This window comes from Sturnira hondurensis, unplaced genomic scaffold (genome assembly GCF_014824575.4).
Source record: "Sturnira hondurensis isolate 20B ecotype Veracruz unplaced genomic scaffold, ASM1482457v3 Scaffold0002039, whole genome shotgun sequence".
Taxonomy (NCBI): Eukaryota; Metazoa; Chordata; class Mammalia; order Chiroptera; family Phyllostomidae; genus Sturnira; species Sturnira hondurensis.
In genome coordinates this window covers 2793847-2811631 of record NW_028074670.1, presented here as the reverse complement: position 1 = coordinate 2811631, position 17785 = coordinate 2793847, and the positions used below count along the sequence as shown (strand labels likewise).

At 47.3% G+C, this 17785-nt stretch overlaps 1 protein-coding gene across 1 annotated transcript in view; it reads left to right on the top strand.

The window, feature by feature from the left end:
- The first annotated feature begins 4010 nt into the window (after positions 1-4010).
- Positions 4011-17785, top strand: part of TCF7L1 (transcription factor 7 like 1) — a 151508-nt gene continuing 137733 nt past the window's right edge. The window contains exons 1-3 of the mRNA XM_037039537.1: positions 4011-4516; positions 4599-4662; positions 4899-5026. Of these exons, the coding sequence (XP_036895432.1) occupies positions 4298-4516; positions 4599-4662; positions 4899-5026 (411 nt within the window). The 5' untranslated portion in view covers positions 4011-4297. The remainder of the gene's footprint in view (positions 4517-4598; positions 4663-4898; positions 5027-17785) is intronic.

Genomic DNA, 17785 nt, shown 5'->3' with positions numbered 1-17785 from the left:
AGAGACAAGGAATATACTTTCCCTAGAGCCTCAGGAGGGAATATGGCCCAGCCAATGCCTTGATTTTGATTTAGTGAAACTCATTTCAGACTTCTGGCCTCCACAACAGTAAGAGAGTGCATTCCTGGTGTTTTAAACCACCAAGTTTGTAGTGACTTGTTAGAACAACGATGGGAAGCTAATACAATAGACTTTTCATATGTATAATGGAATACAGGAAAAGCCTTTTGAATTTAAAAAATTTATTTTTTTTTAGAAACTTGGCTTCAGGGTTGTCATCTCTTAAAGTTATATTTTATTGATTATGCTGTTACACTTGTCCCAATTTTCCCTTTTTGCTCCCCTCCACCCAGCACCTCCCACTCCCTGAGGCAATCCCCACGCCACTGTTCGTGTCCATGGGTCATGTGTATAAGTTCTTTGGCTTCTCCATTTCCTATACTGTACTTTACATCCCCATGGCTATTCTGTAAACTACCATTTTGTACTTCTTAACCCCTCACCTCTTTACCTGTTCTCACACATCCCCCTCCCATCCAGCAACCATCAAAAAGCCCTCCGTATCCATGATTCTGTCCCTGTTCTTCTTGTTTGCTTAGTTTGGTTTTTAGATTCAATTGTTGATAGATATGTATTATTTGCCATTCTATTGTTTATAGTTTTGATCTTCTTTTTCTTAAATAAATCCCTTTAACACTTCATATAATAATCATTTGGTGATGATAAACTCCTTTAGTTTTTTCTTGTCTGGGAATCTCTTTGTCTAAATAATAGCTTTGATGGGTAGAGAAATCTTGGTTGTGAATCACTGCTTTTCATAACTTTGAATATTTCTTTCCAATCCTTCTTAACCTGAAAAATTTATTTTGAGAAATCAGCAGACAGTCCTATGGGAACTCCTTTGTGGATAACTAACTGCTTTTTTCCTGCTGCTTTTTTTTTTCTTTTTTTTAAGATTTTATTTATTTATCTTAGAGGGGAAGGGAAGGAGAGAGAGAGAAATATCAGTGTGTATGGTTGCCTCTCATGTGTCCCCTGCCGGGAACCGGGAACTGGGAACTGGCCTGCAACCCAGGCATGTGCCCTGACTGGGAATCGAACCGCGATTGTGTGGTTCGCAGGCCCGCGCTCAATCCACTGAGCTACACCAGCCAGGGCTCTTGCTGCTTTTAAGATTCTCTATCTTTAACCTTTGGCATTTTAATTATGATGTGTCTTGGATTGGGCCTCTTTGCATCCATCTTGTTCGGGACTCTCTGTGCTTCCTGGACTTGGATATCTGTTTCCTTCACCAAATTAAGAAAATTTTCTTTGAGAATTTTTTCAGATAGATTTCCAATTTCTTGCTTTTTATCTTCCTTCTGGAACCCCTATGATGAGAATGTCGGTACACTTGAGTTATTCCAGAGGCTCCTTACACTATCCTCATTTTTTGGATTCTTTTTTTCTTCTCATGGTTCTGATTGGTTATTTTTTGCTTCCTTACGTTCCAAATCATTGAGTTGATTCTTGTCTTTATCCACTCTACTGTTGATTCCCTATAAATTGTTCTTTATTTCAATTAGTGAATCCATTATTTCTGACTGGATCTATTTTATGCTGCTGAGGTCCTCACTAAGTTCCTTGAGCATCCTTATACCCAGTGTTTTGAACTCTGCATCTGATAGATTGCTTTTCTCCATTTTGTTTAGTTATTTTCCTGGAGTTTTAATCTGTTCTTTCATGTTTCTTTGTCTCCTCACTTTGGCAGCCTCCCTGTGTTTGTTTCTATGTATTAGGTAGAGCTACTATGACTCTCTCTCTTTATAGTATGGCTTAATGTAGTAGGTGTCCTGTAGGGTCCAGTGGCACAGCTTCCCCTATCACCCAACCTGGGTACTCAAGGTGCATCTTCCTGTGGGCTGAGTTCATCCTCCTCTTGTAGTTGAGCCTTGGTTTCTGTTGGCAGGTCAGTGGGAGGGATTTACTCAGACCAGTCAACTGCAAGGACTGGCTGTGACCACTGACCACCAACCTCCATCTCTGTGGAGGACCAGCTGTGCAGGGGCAGTGGGGTGGTGCTCTGTGTGGTCTGCAGCTGTCACCAGGTGCACAGGCCCTGAGGTTTCCTGGGTGATGCTGGCCAAGGTCAGCCCCAGCCTGTATTTTGCCCAGAGTCACCCTGCCTGTGCTATATAGAGCAATCCGCAGATGGCTGCTACTTGTGCTGGGATTGGAGGTTCCCAGGCAAAGCCAAGCTGTGAACCTAGGCTGGCTACTGCTAGTGCTGGGCTTGAGGCCACTTAGCAAGTGGTATCGGGGCTGGGGGCTCACTGAGGCCAGCTAATGCTTGCTTTATAAACATTTATATAAGTGAAATATCACAGAATAATATGAACAGTATAATTAATTCTCTTTATGTGAAAGTAAATTTGAATGTATGTGTATGTGTTTACATGTGTAGATAACTGCATAGGAAAATGTCTGAAAGGATATATACCAAACTAGTAATAGGAGGGAGATCAACTGGAGGGAGAATTAGGAGGAGGAGAAAAGGAAATTTTACTTTTTGCTTAAGATTCTACTTGAGATACATTTATATTGCTTGAAAAAGTTGTCTAAAGCTGTATTCATGTGCTGTGTAAAAAACTAAGTAAGGCGTATCTTCTTATTGTTCAATAGGAGGAAATAGAAAACAAAACTGCCTCTCTCCTCTGACCTGTCTGTCCCTTTCCCAGAAAGATGGACACTAACTTGGTGTGCATCTTCTCAGATTTTTTCCATACAGAAACAAATGTATATCATTAAAAACAATAATGGAAGAGTGGGTGCCATATATGCTGTCTTTCCTTAAAGGGTCTTTCCAACATCATTCCAGGACCCGTGTGCACAGGGGCCTCATCCTGTGGAGTAGTAAGAAAGCCCCAGAATTCATTTTACAGACATTCCTGCTGCTTTGGACTTTCTTGTATGTGACTTTGTCCATATGTGGGGCGATCGCTACAGAAAACTCCTCTGCCACTTGTGTTTAAAATAGTTTTACATATTCCTGTATTGCCTTCCAGTCTGCTTTTAAGTTTTATGTTTCCACCTATATAGTTCCTCGCTATGGATGACACAAAATCCACTTTTTCACTTTCCCAAACTGGCTGAAGAGGGGTGTTGTTTTAATGTTGTAGCAGGCGTTTCTTTAAGTATGAGGCTGGCTGGGCATTTTTCATATGCGCATTGGCTACCGAGGCAGCTTTGTGAATGGCTTCAGAGATCACTGGCAGAGAATTTTGCTTTCAGAGAACCAAATCTGAATCTTTTCTGAAGCCAAGACCATGCGTTACTTGATTAAGGACCTAGTGCAGAACGATGGGGTGAAAGTGGTCTTTGGGTTCAGGTGACTCTGGACAACCTGAACAATGTGAAAAACCTGTACTGGGGCAGGGTGCATGTTGAAACCCCACAGGAAAGAGGAGCGGAAGACCGTCTTGTACATTCTGGAGTGCCATAAAATTTCCTCATCCTTTGCTCTGTGCATCCATCGAGGGCGACTAGGCCGGTTGGTATCCTGGGCTCAAAACTCCAAGCAGTGAGTGTCGCCGGCCGGTTTGTGTGTCCCAAACTTTCCCACAGGGGGCAGTGCCGCCCGCCAGCGCGCCGCTACGGTGGGAGGGGGTATGGAATCTGTGCGGAGTTCTGGGGGTTATTTGGCAGAAAGTTAGGGGCTGCCTAAGGGTTGGGGCGGGACTCCAGCGGTTCTCGGGCCGGTGGGGGAGGGTTGCTGGGGGGTGCAAAGGTGGGGCGCCAAGGAGGGAGACCAGGGCGAGTCTGGGGGTGAGGGCGGGGCGCGAAGCGGGGAGGCGCAGCCCCCGGAAGGTGTGAGCCAGCGGTGTGCGAGTGTGAATGCCAGTGAATGTGTGCGCGCCGGAGCTGGCGGGGTTCCGAGCGCCACTCGGGTGTCAGCTTGCAGCCGGGCTCCTCCCTCTGGCCCCCCTGCCCAGCCCCGCGGGCCCTCCTTCCTGCCCCGCTCGCCCCTCCCCGGCGGGCCAAGCGCTGGGACGCCCCGGCGAAGCAGGCGGCGGCGGCGAGTTGGGGAGCCCTGGGCTCGGCGCTGCCGGAGGGGCCGGAGCGGAGCCGCCCCCGCTCGGCCCGGCCGCGCCGGCCCCGCTTCCCGCCGGACCACGCCCTGTCAAACTTTGTTGCTGCGGCCGCTGCGGCGGCGAGCCGAGCAGCGGGGCGAGCGGGAGGGAGGGGCGCTGGGCCGGGCCGGGCCGTGCGCGGGCGGCGCGGGGCTCCGAGAGCGGCGGCCCCGGCCCGCGGCCCCACCATGCCCCAGCTCGGCGGCGGCGGTGGCGGCTCGGGTGCCGGGACGGCCGGCGGAGGGGACGACCTCGGGGCGAACGACGAGCTGATCCCCTTCCAGGACGAAGGAGGCGAGGAGCAGGAGCCGAGCAGCGACAGCGCCTCGGCGCAGCGGGACCTGGATGAGGTCAAGTCGTCCCTGGTCAACGAGTCTGAGAACCAGAGCAGCAGCTCAGACTCGGAGGTAAGGTGGTTCCGGCGGCCGACCCCAAGGACCCGGGCTCGGCTCCCGCTCACCCGCCCTCGTCTTTGTGTCTCCTCTGCAGGCGGAGAGGCGCCCGCAGCCCTCTCGGGACGCGTTCCCGAAGCCGCGGGACTATTTTGCTGAAGGTAGGTGCTGGCCCAGGCAGTCCCCATTCCCGGGCCTCGCGGTGCCCTGAGCCTCAGTTCAGGCAGTTCCCGGTTCTCCGCGCTCCCGTAGCCGTGCTCCTGCTCTCTGCCCCTCTAGGCGGCAGCCGTCCTGGGGTGCGCATGGGGGCGCTCAGGTCCCCTGTCCCCGTCCAGGGGCCCCTGCCGCGGGGTGGTCGTGGGGGCCTGGCCTCACCCAGCCTTGGTCTTGCCCACAGTGAGAAGGCCACAGGACGGCGCGTTCTTTAAGGGCCCCCCGTACCCTGGATACCCGTTCCTGATGATCCCGGACCTGAGCAGCCCGTATCTCCCCAACGGACCCCTGTCTCCCGGAGGAGCGCGCACGGTGAGCGCTAGTCCTGCGGCGCCGGGGCCAATGGGAGGCCCGGCCGGCGGGATGCGCCCCCGGCTAGGCGACGGGGTGGGGGGATGGGTTCGTCCCGGGAGAATCCGGGCCAGAACTTCTTTTCGGAGTTGAACGAGTCCATGGTGGCTGAACTTTAGGCTGCGCTTGCGCTGCGCTTGCCAGTGCCTGGATGAAAGTAAAATTCTTTTAAATTTCCCCCTTTTTCTGGGGAGAGGCTTGGGAATGCTCTTCTGGGGTTTTCCTTGACTTCCAAAATAATTCTCTCCCACTAAGGGAAAACTTGGAATTTCGCCGGCTTTGGGGTTGGGGGGTTGGGTGGGTCTCGTTTTCATTCCTGGAAGTGGGTCAGCTTTCCCTGGCAGTTGGGCGATGGGCCCTGGGAGCTGGGTTGGCGACGTTGCCCCCCTCCCCCTCAGTTTCACAAGGCCGCTGCGAGTTGGTTTCTAAGAAACGCAGTGTTCGTGGCCGGTTATTCACACACCCCTCTCCCCACCATCAACCCTGGCACGGTGGCCTCAACTTTTCTGTGGAGCTCGAGATTTTAAACTCGACAGCAACCCGCGCAGCATTCTTGAAGTTGAGGAACTTGGCTTCTTCCCCCGCTTTGTTGCCGACTTTTCTCATTTAAAGCGAGCGCTGCGACACTTTAAACCTGTTAATGGGCGCGCATTGTGTGCTGCGCGCTGGCATTTAGAGCCGTGATTAAGCAAATTGACCCGGCCCCAGACGCCGTGCAAATGAGGGCGGATTCCTTCTCCCCCTCGCTGCCTCTGAACTCCCGCCCGCCAAATCGCAGGGCTGACTAGGCTTTGTGTCCCCGAGCCACCCACCCAGGGTGCCTCTGCCCAGGTGCTAGGGTCCAGTGAGCGCCTATCTACTACGTGCCGGTTGTCTCTAGCGTGCTGCCCCTTGGGCGCCGCGTACGGTAGTGGTTATCTGCTTCCCGCCCAGACTCCCCAGTGCCTGCCAGTTCTTTATGCATTCGGGGGCGGGAGGTGTTGGCGCTTTAGGACCAGGGCCAGAAAAAATCATTTTATGTTCAAGTTGTCTTTAAATGATGATCAGAATTAAAGGGCTGCCTGAGATAGGCCGGGTGCTAAAACGATGATCCCTGCCGTCGCGGTCGGTGGAGAGCGGACACCTCTGTGGTGGATTCAGTGGTGCGCTCTACTGGCCAATTGAGATGTGGGAGCGGAGGTGGGGGGCTCCGACCAGCTGAAATGGGAGTGGGACGACACAGCCCTCACGGGTCAAGCAGGGGAAACCTGTGACTTTGGCCCTGCTTTGGAGCGTCCCAGAAGTCCTGAATATAATTTCGATATGGGCATCTCTAGCTGTTAGTCTTTCTTGTCCATATTCAAAGAAGAAAGGTGCGAGTAAAAATGGAGCGATACAAGCTATAGCAACTTTGTTTAGGTTTTCACTGATTCCCTCACGTGTCCCAGATGTAGCTCAGTTCTGAAAGTTTTGGTTCCTGCGATCTGTGTGTGACGATCTGTGTGTGACGGGGGTTATGCTACCAGAGTTTCATTTTCCCATTTCCCACTAGATGTCTGGAAAGGGGAGTCTGGAGGCACTAGCCTCTATGGGGGAGCACTGATCCAGGGCCTGGTGCAGGTAAACTTGTCACTAGACAAGTCCCAGATAAGACCGATTATTTCCCTCCAGCGGGCTCTTCCTTCAACCTACCCATTTCTCATTAGGGCATTTGGCCTCTTTCTCTTTGAGTGGTGACTCTCACAACTGCTGCTGTCCAGGGACGAAATCCAGTGGGACAGATACTCTGTTTGTGTCAGTCCCCTCCTTCCTTCTACCACCCTTCCTTCTTTCCACCACCTTACATGTCCTTTTGCCTAAGAACTTCCATTCTTGGTGATACTGAGGAGGATGCCTGATTACTAAACCCAGGCCCCTGTGGGATTTTCAGAGCCCTCCCTAGGGAAGCCAGCCTTTCCCCTGTGCGTGCCTGCTCACCTCTGCAGCTGTTCCCTGCCCTGGCCCATGTAGCCAACCCTCTTTCAATCCTCCGAGGACACTCACTCTCTCTGTGTTGACGCTTCATAAGGGACTTAGTATGTCCTGGCCCACTCTCATACCTACATTCTGTCTCCCTGGTGATTTGTCGTCGCAGAAGTTCAATTCCCCCATTGTTTCTGTGCTCTTTAAATGCCTATCACTGTGTTAGGCCTGCCTACTTACAAAGTTCGTTGATGTATGGGGACATTTTCTGCAATTCAGTCAGCTCAATAGAGCCTGCTCTTTGACCCTATCCTTGGGCATCATGGGCTGCAGCGAAAGCAAGTGAGGAAAGCCTTAAGCACTTGTCTGGACTATATAGGGTTGAGGTGATGCTTTCCTCTGGGTGATTATATTAATGTAACTAATAAGACTCTCACTGTAGGCAAACTATAGGCCCTCTGTTGGGGTCCCATCCTCTTAAAATGGATGTATGATATGGGGTGGAAGAAGGGGAGGGGGGTGACTGAAGGGGGAGAGGGAAAATGTAATACAGTCTCGCTTTTGGTGTCTAGGTCTGTGTTTGTTTCATCTCTAAATTTCACAGCCTTAGGCTTTGTTGCTCTAAGGCCTGTGAATGGTATAAAATTGGGTGACTTCAGTTCTCTGTTGCTCTAACACTTTCTGGAAATACCAAGCCAGAAGCAAAAGTGGGGATTAGCTGGAGTGTTTTCAGGGTGTTAATTGACCCGGGGAATAACAAGCAGCAGAGCTGCAACACCCTTACCCCTGGCATAACTCCTGCTGGGATGACTGGGGGCTGGGCAGTCCTGTTGTCCTGCCATCTCCTCCCCAGGCATTACCTTTGCCCTCCACTCTGGTTTGGCTGGGAGGCTGGGAAGTGTCCTCTTCCTGAGGCTCTTTAGAGAAGACGTCCCCTTAAGCGGGGGGTGTGCGCGCGCGCCAAGCCTCAGAGCTGTGATTCTTTCCCATCTGGAGCCCTGGGGACCCTGTGGCCTGGGAAGAGAGGAATAACTGTCACAAACCATCTTTTACTTCTTCAAATGGCCATCCTGAAATGAAACATTCATTCCTGAAAAGGCTTCGTAAGTTTACGAAACCACCTCGGCTCTGTTGACTAGAATTCTGTTAGGAAAATGTAAGTCAGCACAGAAGAAAGTGGGTGTCCAAAATACTTTGACTAATAAGAGCCAGAAAGAAAATGTTGACTGTGGTTCGGTGAGCTAGCTACAAAGTGATGGAGGATAGTTTGTCTGTGACCACAATGAGAGTGCTAATGACATTTTGGAAAAGCAAACCGCTTCTAGGTAGATTGCTAAGGAAATTGATAGTTTTTGTGTCCAGTTTATAAATTTAAGAGCTTCTCTCACACAGCTCAAGCACCACTTTGCTCGCACCTTTCTCAGACCATCTCAACTCGAGTTTCTGTGTGAAATGGTTTTGTTCCCCAGACCTGCGTTTCTTTTCCAGTCCTTCCTGTCTCACTGCTTTTCGTGGGTAGTCTTGCGGGTGTGCTGGGTGCTTCTGATTTCCTTCTAACAAAGAATCCGAGGTGAAGTCTTTGTGTTAGTTTAAAGCAGTTGTCTGTTTTTAGGAGTTGTATGTAAAAGCTAAGTCCAACCTTTTCTTGTGGAAGATCAGGCTGCTTTTGGTAAAAATTCTTTTAAGCCATTTCACCTAAATATAACTTCTGTTCCATTTTTTTCTAAATATAACCCATGATTTAATGAGGGCTTTCCACATGGAACAAGCTTTTGTGAGGGCCCAGCCTGCGTTGTTGAAGTTTTGGCACTTGGATTGCTGGGGTGACAATTGGTGACAAACCCTGTGGAGAGACTCAGATCCTGTCAGTCTCTTTTATTTGGATGGGAGGACCTGGCAGGGAATATCTGCTCACTCGGTTATAATTTTAGAAAGTTAGAGGCTGGTCTCAGTCTTCATTGATTTCGCTTCTATGGATTCTTGAGAAAGTAGGCTAGCACGCACACACGCTAACCTTCAACAGAGTATCCCAGCCTCTACAATGATGTGCAAACTTAACCAAAAAGTTGTGCATAAGAAGGAATTTTAATAATTAACTCATCAGAAAAATCTACAATGCAAAGATCCTACTTATATTCTAACTTAGAGCCAACTTTTACTTACTAAGTTGGGGAACTTTGGATTGGCATCTTTAAGGTGTAACTCCTCAACCTAAGGTGATGTTTATTGAGAACCCATCATGGTCAATGGCTAAAGGACTGTGGGAGACGGGACGCATTAAACCCAACTTTAAAAAATGAGTTAGGAGCCCTGGCTGATGTGGCTCAGTGGATTGAAACTGGTCTGTGAAACAAAGGGTCACAGGTTAGATTCCCAGTCAGGGCACATGCCTGGGTTGCAGGCCAGGTCTCCAGTAGCGGGTGCACATGAGGCGACCTCACATTGATGTTTCTCTTCCTCTCTTTCTCCCTCCCTTCCTCTGTCTAAAAATAAATAAAAAAATATTTAAGAAAATGGCATGATTGTCTAGAAAAATCCTCAAGAGTCTAGAAAAAAAGTGAGTTAGGAGGAAGTAATGTTAGCACAAACCACTGTAATATGAAGTGTACGTTAAAAGTCCATGAAGAGTCTAGAGAAGAATTTTGTGAATAAAGAGAATAGAAAGATTGTTTTGGGCCAGCCAAATCAAGGAAAGCAGGTAGAGGGAGTTGTTTAAACTTGTCCCCAAACTCACTCATTCTTTAATTCAGAGTAATTGTTATTGGTCATCTTACCACTGTGCTATGCACCTAAAACTAATATAAAATAAAATTGAATATCAACTTTACTAGAAAAAAAATTTTTATTTTTACACAGGGGGAGGGAGGGAGAGAGTTAGAGAAACATCATTGTGTGGTTGCCTCGCACGTGGCCCCCACTGGGGACCTGGCCTGCAACCCAGGCATGTGCTCTGACTGGGAATCAAACTGTCGACCCTTTGGTTTGCAGCCCGCGCTCAATCCACTGAGCTACACCAGCCAGGGCTAAAAAATACTTCTTGTTAATCATAAAACACATAAAGAGTGCAGAGGTGTTTCGGGTGAACAGCGAGGCTGGAACCAGCATGGGGAGAGCAGAGGTAGGGAGGGAGGAAGCAAGTTCAGGGTTATTAGGGGTTAATACAGCCCATCCTATTTGCCTGGAAGGATAAGGGGCCGGACCTTGAATGCCAGTGCTGGAATCGGGTCTTATTCAAGAAGCAACAGAAAACCATTGAAAATTATGCTGGGAAGTGATGCGACTCGTACATGCTTAGAAAGGTAATAGGGTTTGGAGGGAGAGGACTTGGAGGAGCTAGAAGAGTTACGAGACTCAGAAGAGTCCAGGAGGTGAGATGAAAACGGCTGCAGAGTGTCCAAATGGAAAGGATGAGAGAGACTGGGGTGGTTGGTTGAATTTGTGCAGGGCAGTACTGTAGGTGGAAAGTGGCTGTTGTCCCAGTGAACTGGGGTCTGAGTCCCAGTGACCTGGGGGAATGACTTCTTGCAGGCGGGGCCCTGGCCTGCCATCTTTGCCTACCCAGCGCTGGACAGATGCTCTTGACTCTTTTGGCAGTGTCGGCACCCACATGGTCTGTGAGAGGCTCTCACTTTGGAGAAACTGCTAAATTTCATTAGAGACTCACTGGTTTGAGGGGATATTGAGGGAATAGTTGCAACTGCAGCAACTGGTGATGCCAGGGAACAAGAGAAGAAGGGGAGAGGATGCTCAGAGTAGAGAAAGAAGTCACTGAAGGAGGGTGGAAAGGAGCACTTGCCAAGACGGGAGGAGAGCTTAGGTACTGTGGCATCATGGGAGCTGGAGGGAAGGCAAAGGGGAGGGGTGTCCTCAGTGACAGATGCCACAGAGGGGACAAGAAGATGGGAGAGGTCAAGAGAGGCTTTGGGAATTCACTAATGAGGAAGTTATTGGTGCCCACAAAGAGAAGTATTCCAGGCAGGTAGTGGTGATAAAGATAGGGAGGCAGAGATACTAGCTTAGGGCTTCCCCACCCAGTGCCATCCCACTCGCTGTGCATTAGAATGGTCCTTGGTGTAAACCATCCCTCGCTTCTCAGCCAGAAAGCCAGACCAGACTCCCGCAGTGGCGAGCAGCCTGCTCCCTACCCCTGTGTACCTTCCACATTACACTTTCTGTCCTATTATAACCTGGAAGATGTTGAAAACCCAGACTGCAGACAACCATTTAAGGAGAATGGCTGTGGCAGAGGGGGAAGGGAGGAGCCACAGGCTTTGCAAAGTATATTTAGGAAGCTGGGCTGGAGTTTGTAGGGGCAGTAGGGTAGCATGGAAGGTGAATGGAGAAAACGATAGGAAGGAGAGGAGAGGAGACCGAGAACTTCGGAAAGAAGGAAGTCATCTTCCTTCGTTGATGACGATGCTTGACAGTAGGTGTTCTGCCAGTTTTGCAGAGTAGCCCGAGTGGAAGGTGACGGTGTAGAAAAATGCAGAGGTAGAGTTGTCAGAAATTGAAGAGGGGATGCACTGGATAGCTGGATGGCTTTGAGATTCCCAGTAAAACCATGTTGGCGTGGGTGGGGGTCTTGAAATTTTGTTTGCTGTAGGGGGACTCCAGGCCCCTTCTCCGTACTCCCATTATAACTCTGAAAATGGTGGGAATCGCTTAGCTACATGTTAAATAACCAAACACTTGTGCATTGGTTGAAAGATATGACATAGTTGGGAAAATTTTCCTCTTTTTATTGTCTGGAGCTGGCTGATTTTGAAGGTGGTTGGAGATGGGAATAAAAATACAACTTGAGTGCAGTCAGCGGCAGATACTGGGACGTGGTAAGTAATCCGGGGTGGGAAAGGGAGGACTGACTGCTTACAAGCATGTAGTAAACTGCCCCAAAGTGGGTAATAATGTATTTTTGGAGGAGGTTTTTATATGTCCCCTGTTTTATTATCTTTTCTCAAGCTGGATCGGACTTAGGGAACAATGAAATAAATGCAGTTTCCAAAACCTTGGCATTCGGAAATGAAGAGAACATGAGGGGGGTGGGGGCCGGGCCGCGTCCCCTGTGCCGCACAGCTTCCTTCGGAGAGTTCGGTGTTGGAGGTGATGAGTTCCCTCAATTGACAGATACCTTTAAGGTTCTAAAGTAAATTTCAGAATTTTAAATCTTTCTTTTTCATCCTGTGCATAGCCCAGAGATTTTCATGGGAAAATGAGCATTTAGTTTAGAAATACACTTCAAAGTTTGACAGTTATAAAAATGTTTTCCTAAACATGGCCTTTTTAAGAGTTTTTGTGGAAGTGATGAGGGGTGATACCTCTAGTTACCTGGAGTTCTCAGGACAGGAAATTAACTTATTTCATTTTGAGTTGTTACAGCATTTCCGAGCTGTTACTGCATTTCAGAAATCTTCAGAGGAGAAACAAGGTCCTAAGTGTTCGCCCTACTTGTAGAAAGTAAACATAAAATATAAACAAAAGGTTCACAAAAAAAGAAACTGCGAATGACTTCTGAATACTTGAAACTGTGTTCAATCTCCCAGGTAATCAAAAAATGCTAATAAAGATGAGAATCACTTTTTGGGCCACCAAATTAACAAAAGAGTTTATCTTAAGACTTTTGCATGCTGGCAAATGTTTGGTAAAGTGGGTGCTCTCCTTTGCTGTTCTTGTAGCAATGAGTTTGCTGTTCTTGTAGCAATGTGTTGCCAAGTTCTTTGGAAAGCACTTGGCAATGCATTGCTACTGAAACATTATTTTCATTATTTCTGACCTGCTAGGAAGTAGATACTTTTTATTCCCATTTCACTGCTGTGCAGATAGACTTGTAGAGGTCAGGCATCTTGTTCAAGGTCACACTGCTGGTAATTGACGGTACATAGATTTGAACTTGTCGTGAGGCCAAAATCTATGTCTTCACATTCCACCCTTGTGACTTTACACAAATGTCTGATAAAACTAGCTCCTCCTCCTCTTTGGGAGAAGGGCTGCTGACCTTTGTTTCCCAGTTCGGAAATCCTGGTGTAGTTTCAGTTGGGGTGGAAGGTGGGTAAATTTGTTCCAACTTTACAAAGTCGACCTGGAAATGTACCTTCCCAAATAAACAGTTGTGTAAGTGAGCAAGTGGCTGTGGTTTCAGTTGTTCTTCCACTATTATACTCCAGAGGAGCGAAGTAACCTTTGGTGGTGGCCCCAGGAACTTCACCACATTACCCTCTTTCAGAGGAATAAGTGATTATCTACTAACATTTGCCCTCTTTTGAACTTGTGGACTGTTTTTCCTTGTTGAAATCCGTGCATTGGAAGAAGGCTCACGTGTGGGAGCAGCCAGCCGGCTCTCTTCTTCGGCTGTGTGGATAGTGTCGTAGTTGGGTTAACAAGCCGAGCTCTGGGGAACCAGGTGTGCAGATATTTCCTTACTGTTCATTTTATAAAACATTTTATAAATTGGTTGCTTTTTAAAAGTTCTCTAAGTTAAAAATCAGTCCCAGTCATTTAGAACTACTTTAGTAAATTGACTACTAAAGACATAAGTACTGCCCTGGCTGGTGTGGCTCAGTTGGTTGGAGCGTCATCCCGTACATTGAATGGTTGGGGGTTCGAGTCCCAGTCAGGGTACATACCTGGGTTGCAGGTGTGATAGCATGAATAAAATATCCTTGGGTGAGGATAAAAAAAAGGGAAAGAAAGAAATAGATGGGTCTAATGATAATGAAGAAAAACAAAAGAAGTAAGAATGAGGGGTGTATGAAAAGCTGATCAATTTACAAGTCTAAATTTGTTGGCTATAATGATTTCTGATGTTTGGAACTATGCTTTTCTCCGTAAATTCCAAAAAGAATATATCATAGTCACTAAAATCAGTTGGATTTTATAACACATCCTGAGGGTGGATTGAATGTTCCTTCCTGAGAGTCTTATACAAGGTCCCATGAAGGTCCCGGTGTGGGTTCTCTGTAGCTCTCAAAGGCAGAAGGGCGACTGTCCAGCCCCCCTGCCCACCCCCACCCCTCCACTGGTGAGGAGCACAGGCTCAGGGAGACCGTGGCCTTGCCCCTGGCCACACAGTTATGAGTGGTGGGAACAGGACTGGAGCCCAGCTGTGCTCCCTGGAGCATTACCCTTGCTACCACTTAGGGAAACCCACAGTGAGCCTGGCAGAAAGCAGTGCTGCAGAAAAACTGCACTGCAAAATACTTCTTTTAAAAATATATATATATACTCTTTATTATTTTTTCCATTACCATTTGGTCCCCTTAAACTCCTCTCCCCCCACAAAATACTTTATTAAACTGTAACACATGACCTGGGATAAGTGATTCACAGACATTTGTTGAATGTTGCCAGCATGGATATTTAAACATCATTGTTTTTGAAAGCAGCCCTGCAGGCACCTGCAGTGTTCCGGGGCACTGTATCACACCGTGCACAACCGTTTCCCACATTGAACACAGTCACATCGGCAATGACAATCTGCGTTACCCACGGGGAAGCTGAGAGTGAGGGACCTAGAGTCACCTGTCCAAAAGGTGACAGAGCCATCATTCCAGCCACAATGATGCAGTTTCCCCTCTACTGAAAGTTGCACAAAGAAATGGCATGTACACATACAGTAACAGACAAATAATTGAGTAACGTCTCTGTATTCATTCTTTTCTGTGGCATTTCCACCCCTTCGACTTAGGAGGCACTTTTCACTGCTGCTTCTGCCTGTCAGACCCCCTTTTTTGTTTGTAATCCTCACCCAAGGACATGTTTATTGATTTTTAGAGAGAGGAGAAGGGAGGGGGGAGAAACATTAATGTGAAAGAGAAACGCGGATTGATTGCCTCTCCTATGCATGCTGGTCTGGAGTGAACCTGCATCCTAGGCATGTGTGCTAACCGGGAATCGAACCTGTGACTTTTCAGTTACTAGGTGATGCTCTCTCTAACCAGCTGAGCCTCACTGGCCAGGGCTAGAGTCAGAGCTTTTTAATGGCTGGTCTCTTTACAGTTTCAGAGATGGTGATCATTGCAGTCTTTATCTTTCTTTGCTTTTCTGTGCTCTGCAGCTCTGTTTAATCTGTATTTTCCCTTTAGTTTTTCTTGTGACATCTTGAGGTGGCAAACTTGGTTCCCTAGATACCACAATATCTAATATTATTTATTTTTAAGTGATTTTATTTATTTATTTTCAGAGAGGGGGAGGGAGGGAGAGAGGGAGAAAAACATTGATTCCCAAGAGAAACATCAAAAGGTTGCCTCTTGCACGCCCCCTACTGGGGACTTGGCCCGCAACCCAGGCAGGTGCCCAGACTTGGAATCGAACTGCAACCTTTCATTTGTGAGACAAAACCCACCCCACTGAGCAACACCAGTCAGGGCCAATATCTAATATCCTATGTGCATCTGTTGACTTGATCTATTGCCTACTTCCTACTCCTGACCAGCCCCACTTTCTTGTACAGGTGTGAATATTATTTAAATGTAAATTGGATAAGACTTATTAATTATACTATCTATTTAAACTGTTTTCTAGGTGAGATGCATATGGGAGGAATATTAGAGATACGTGAGATAACACTTTATACTTCTTTTACAATGTAAGCTTTTCTGTTATAAAATGCCTGCCAGGGAGAGAGACACTGGTGCTGAAGGTTCAGAATGGGAAATAGGTTGTCTTCAGAAGGGTGGACTCGGGCCCTCCTAAGGAGAGTTAATGCAGCAGGCGGTGGGGGGCTGGAGTTGGGGGGCTCCTTGACGAGCAGTTGCACTGAAAGAGAGGGGAGTGGAAATGGGTGGAGAGAAGATGAGGAGCACAGCATACCCCACTGACAGGCCATCGCTTCCCCTCGGGGTGCCAGTATGTTCAAGGGGTATGGGACTCGGGTTTGGCCACGGGCCCTTGAATCCCAGGCCAGCCATGGTCTGGCTCTGTGCCCCTGTGCCCCAGAGCTGTCTTCTGCAAAATGGGGATAATGTTAAAATTTGAGGGTCACTGAATGAATATTTGGCTGTATGGGCTGCATTTTAAAACCAGGATTTGTCCAAGGCTAACGTCAAATCTCAACATCATAGAACAAATCTCTGGGGCATAAAAAATTAATAAATGTCATCAAAATAATGTTCAGAATTATTATCATTTTATTAAGATGTTTGGTGGCCAACAAATTTAAGCCAATATTTTCATAAGTGGATATTTCCTGGCAGCATTTAAAATGTTTTTATAGGAAACGATTGAGTGGCATAGTCAGGGGAAATCAGAAGTGCTTGAACAGAAGTAATCGGTGCACCAGCCTCAGTACTTAGTGCAGGTTTTAAATTTATTTGGTTATCAGTTCCCTTCCCAAAGATGTACATATCACTGGAACAGAATGGCCAGTTTGTACAAGTTTTGAAAATGTTTTTTATTTACTTATTTTTAGAGAGAGGGGAAGGGAGGGAGAAAGAGGGACAGAAACATCCATTGGTTGCCTCTCACACAGTCCCTGACTAAACCCGTGACCCAGGCATGTGCCCTGACCAGGATTGAATTGGCCACCTTTTGTGTTTCAGGATGAGGCCCAACCAACCGAGCCGCACTGGTCAGGGCTCTGTGAGTTCTTGGTCAAATGACTACCAACAGGATGATAAATATAATACATATATATACACAATTAATTCATATATGTGGAACTTGTGTGCATTTGACTCTTGAACAACATGGGGGGTTAGGGGCTCAGGCCCCCACACATCCATAAGTCCAGGTATAAAGTTTGACTCTCCAGAAACGTAACTACAGTTGGTCCTTTACAACTGCGATTGGAATGTGAAAATACCGGTTTCAGTCAGTAGTTGGCTGAGTCCTCAGATAGGAAACCCACAGCTACAGACTTTTAAAATTCCATGTGCAGCTGCCCCTGCACGTTTCAAACCCGTGCTCAGGGGTCAACTGTGCATGTAAGGGGTGGGGCACAAGTAGGTGTGCAGCTGTCTGTGTGGAAAACAATACACTAATTATTAAATAATAACACAAGAATAAACTTTTGCACACTCACAGCTGCACACCTACTTGTGCCCCACCCTGAATCTATATGAATTAATTTAACTTTTTATTTGGGAACAATTTCAGACAGAAAGAGATGTGAAATAATATGAAGACTCCCCATGTAGTTTTCTCTAGATTTCCCAGAATGTTCATGTTGACCACATTTTCTTTATCTTTCTAATTTCAGAATAAGTTGCAGGCACAGTGCCCCTTTACTCCTAGATTACTTCATGTATCTGCTCCTTTTTCTTTTTTAAAGACTTTATTTATTTACTTTTAGAGAGAGGAGGGAGGTAGAGAGAGGGAGAGAAACATCAGTGTGCCAGACATAATTGACCAGTTGTCTCTCGCACACCCCCAACTGGGAACCTGGCCTGCAATCAGTGCTTGTGCCCTGACTGGGAATTGAACCGGTGACCTTTTGGTTTGCAGGCGAGCACTCAATCCACTGAGCCACACCAGCCAGGGCTTTTTTATTTTTATTTTTATTTATTGAATTTGTTGGGGTGACATCAGTTAGTAAGATTGGGGTGTACAATTCTATAATCATCTGTATAGTATATCGTGATCAACACCCGAAGTCAAGTTCCCCCCTTTACCTTCCTACCACCCCCAACCCCCATGTGTATATTCCAAAACCAAGGATATTTACTACAATATAGTTATCAAAATCAGGAAATTAACACAGATAGTCCTATTGTCTCATCTGCAGACCTTACGCAGGTTTTGCCAGTTGTCTTCCCAGTGTCTTTTGTAGCACAGGAAAACATCCAA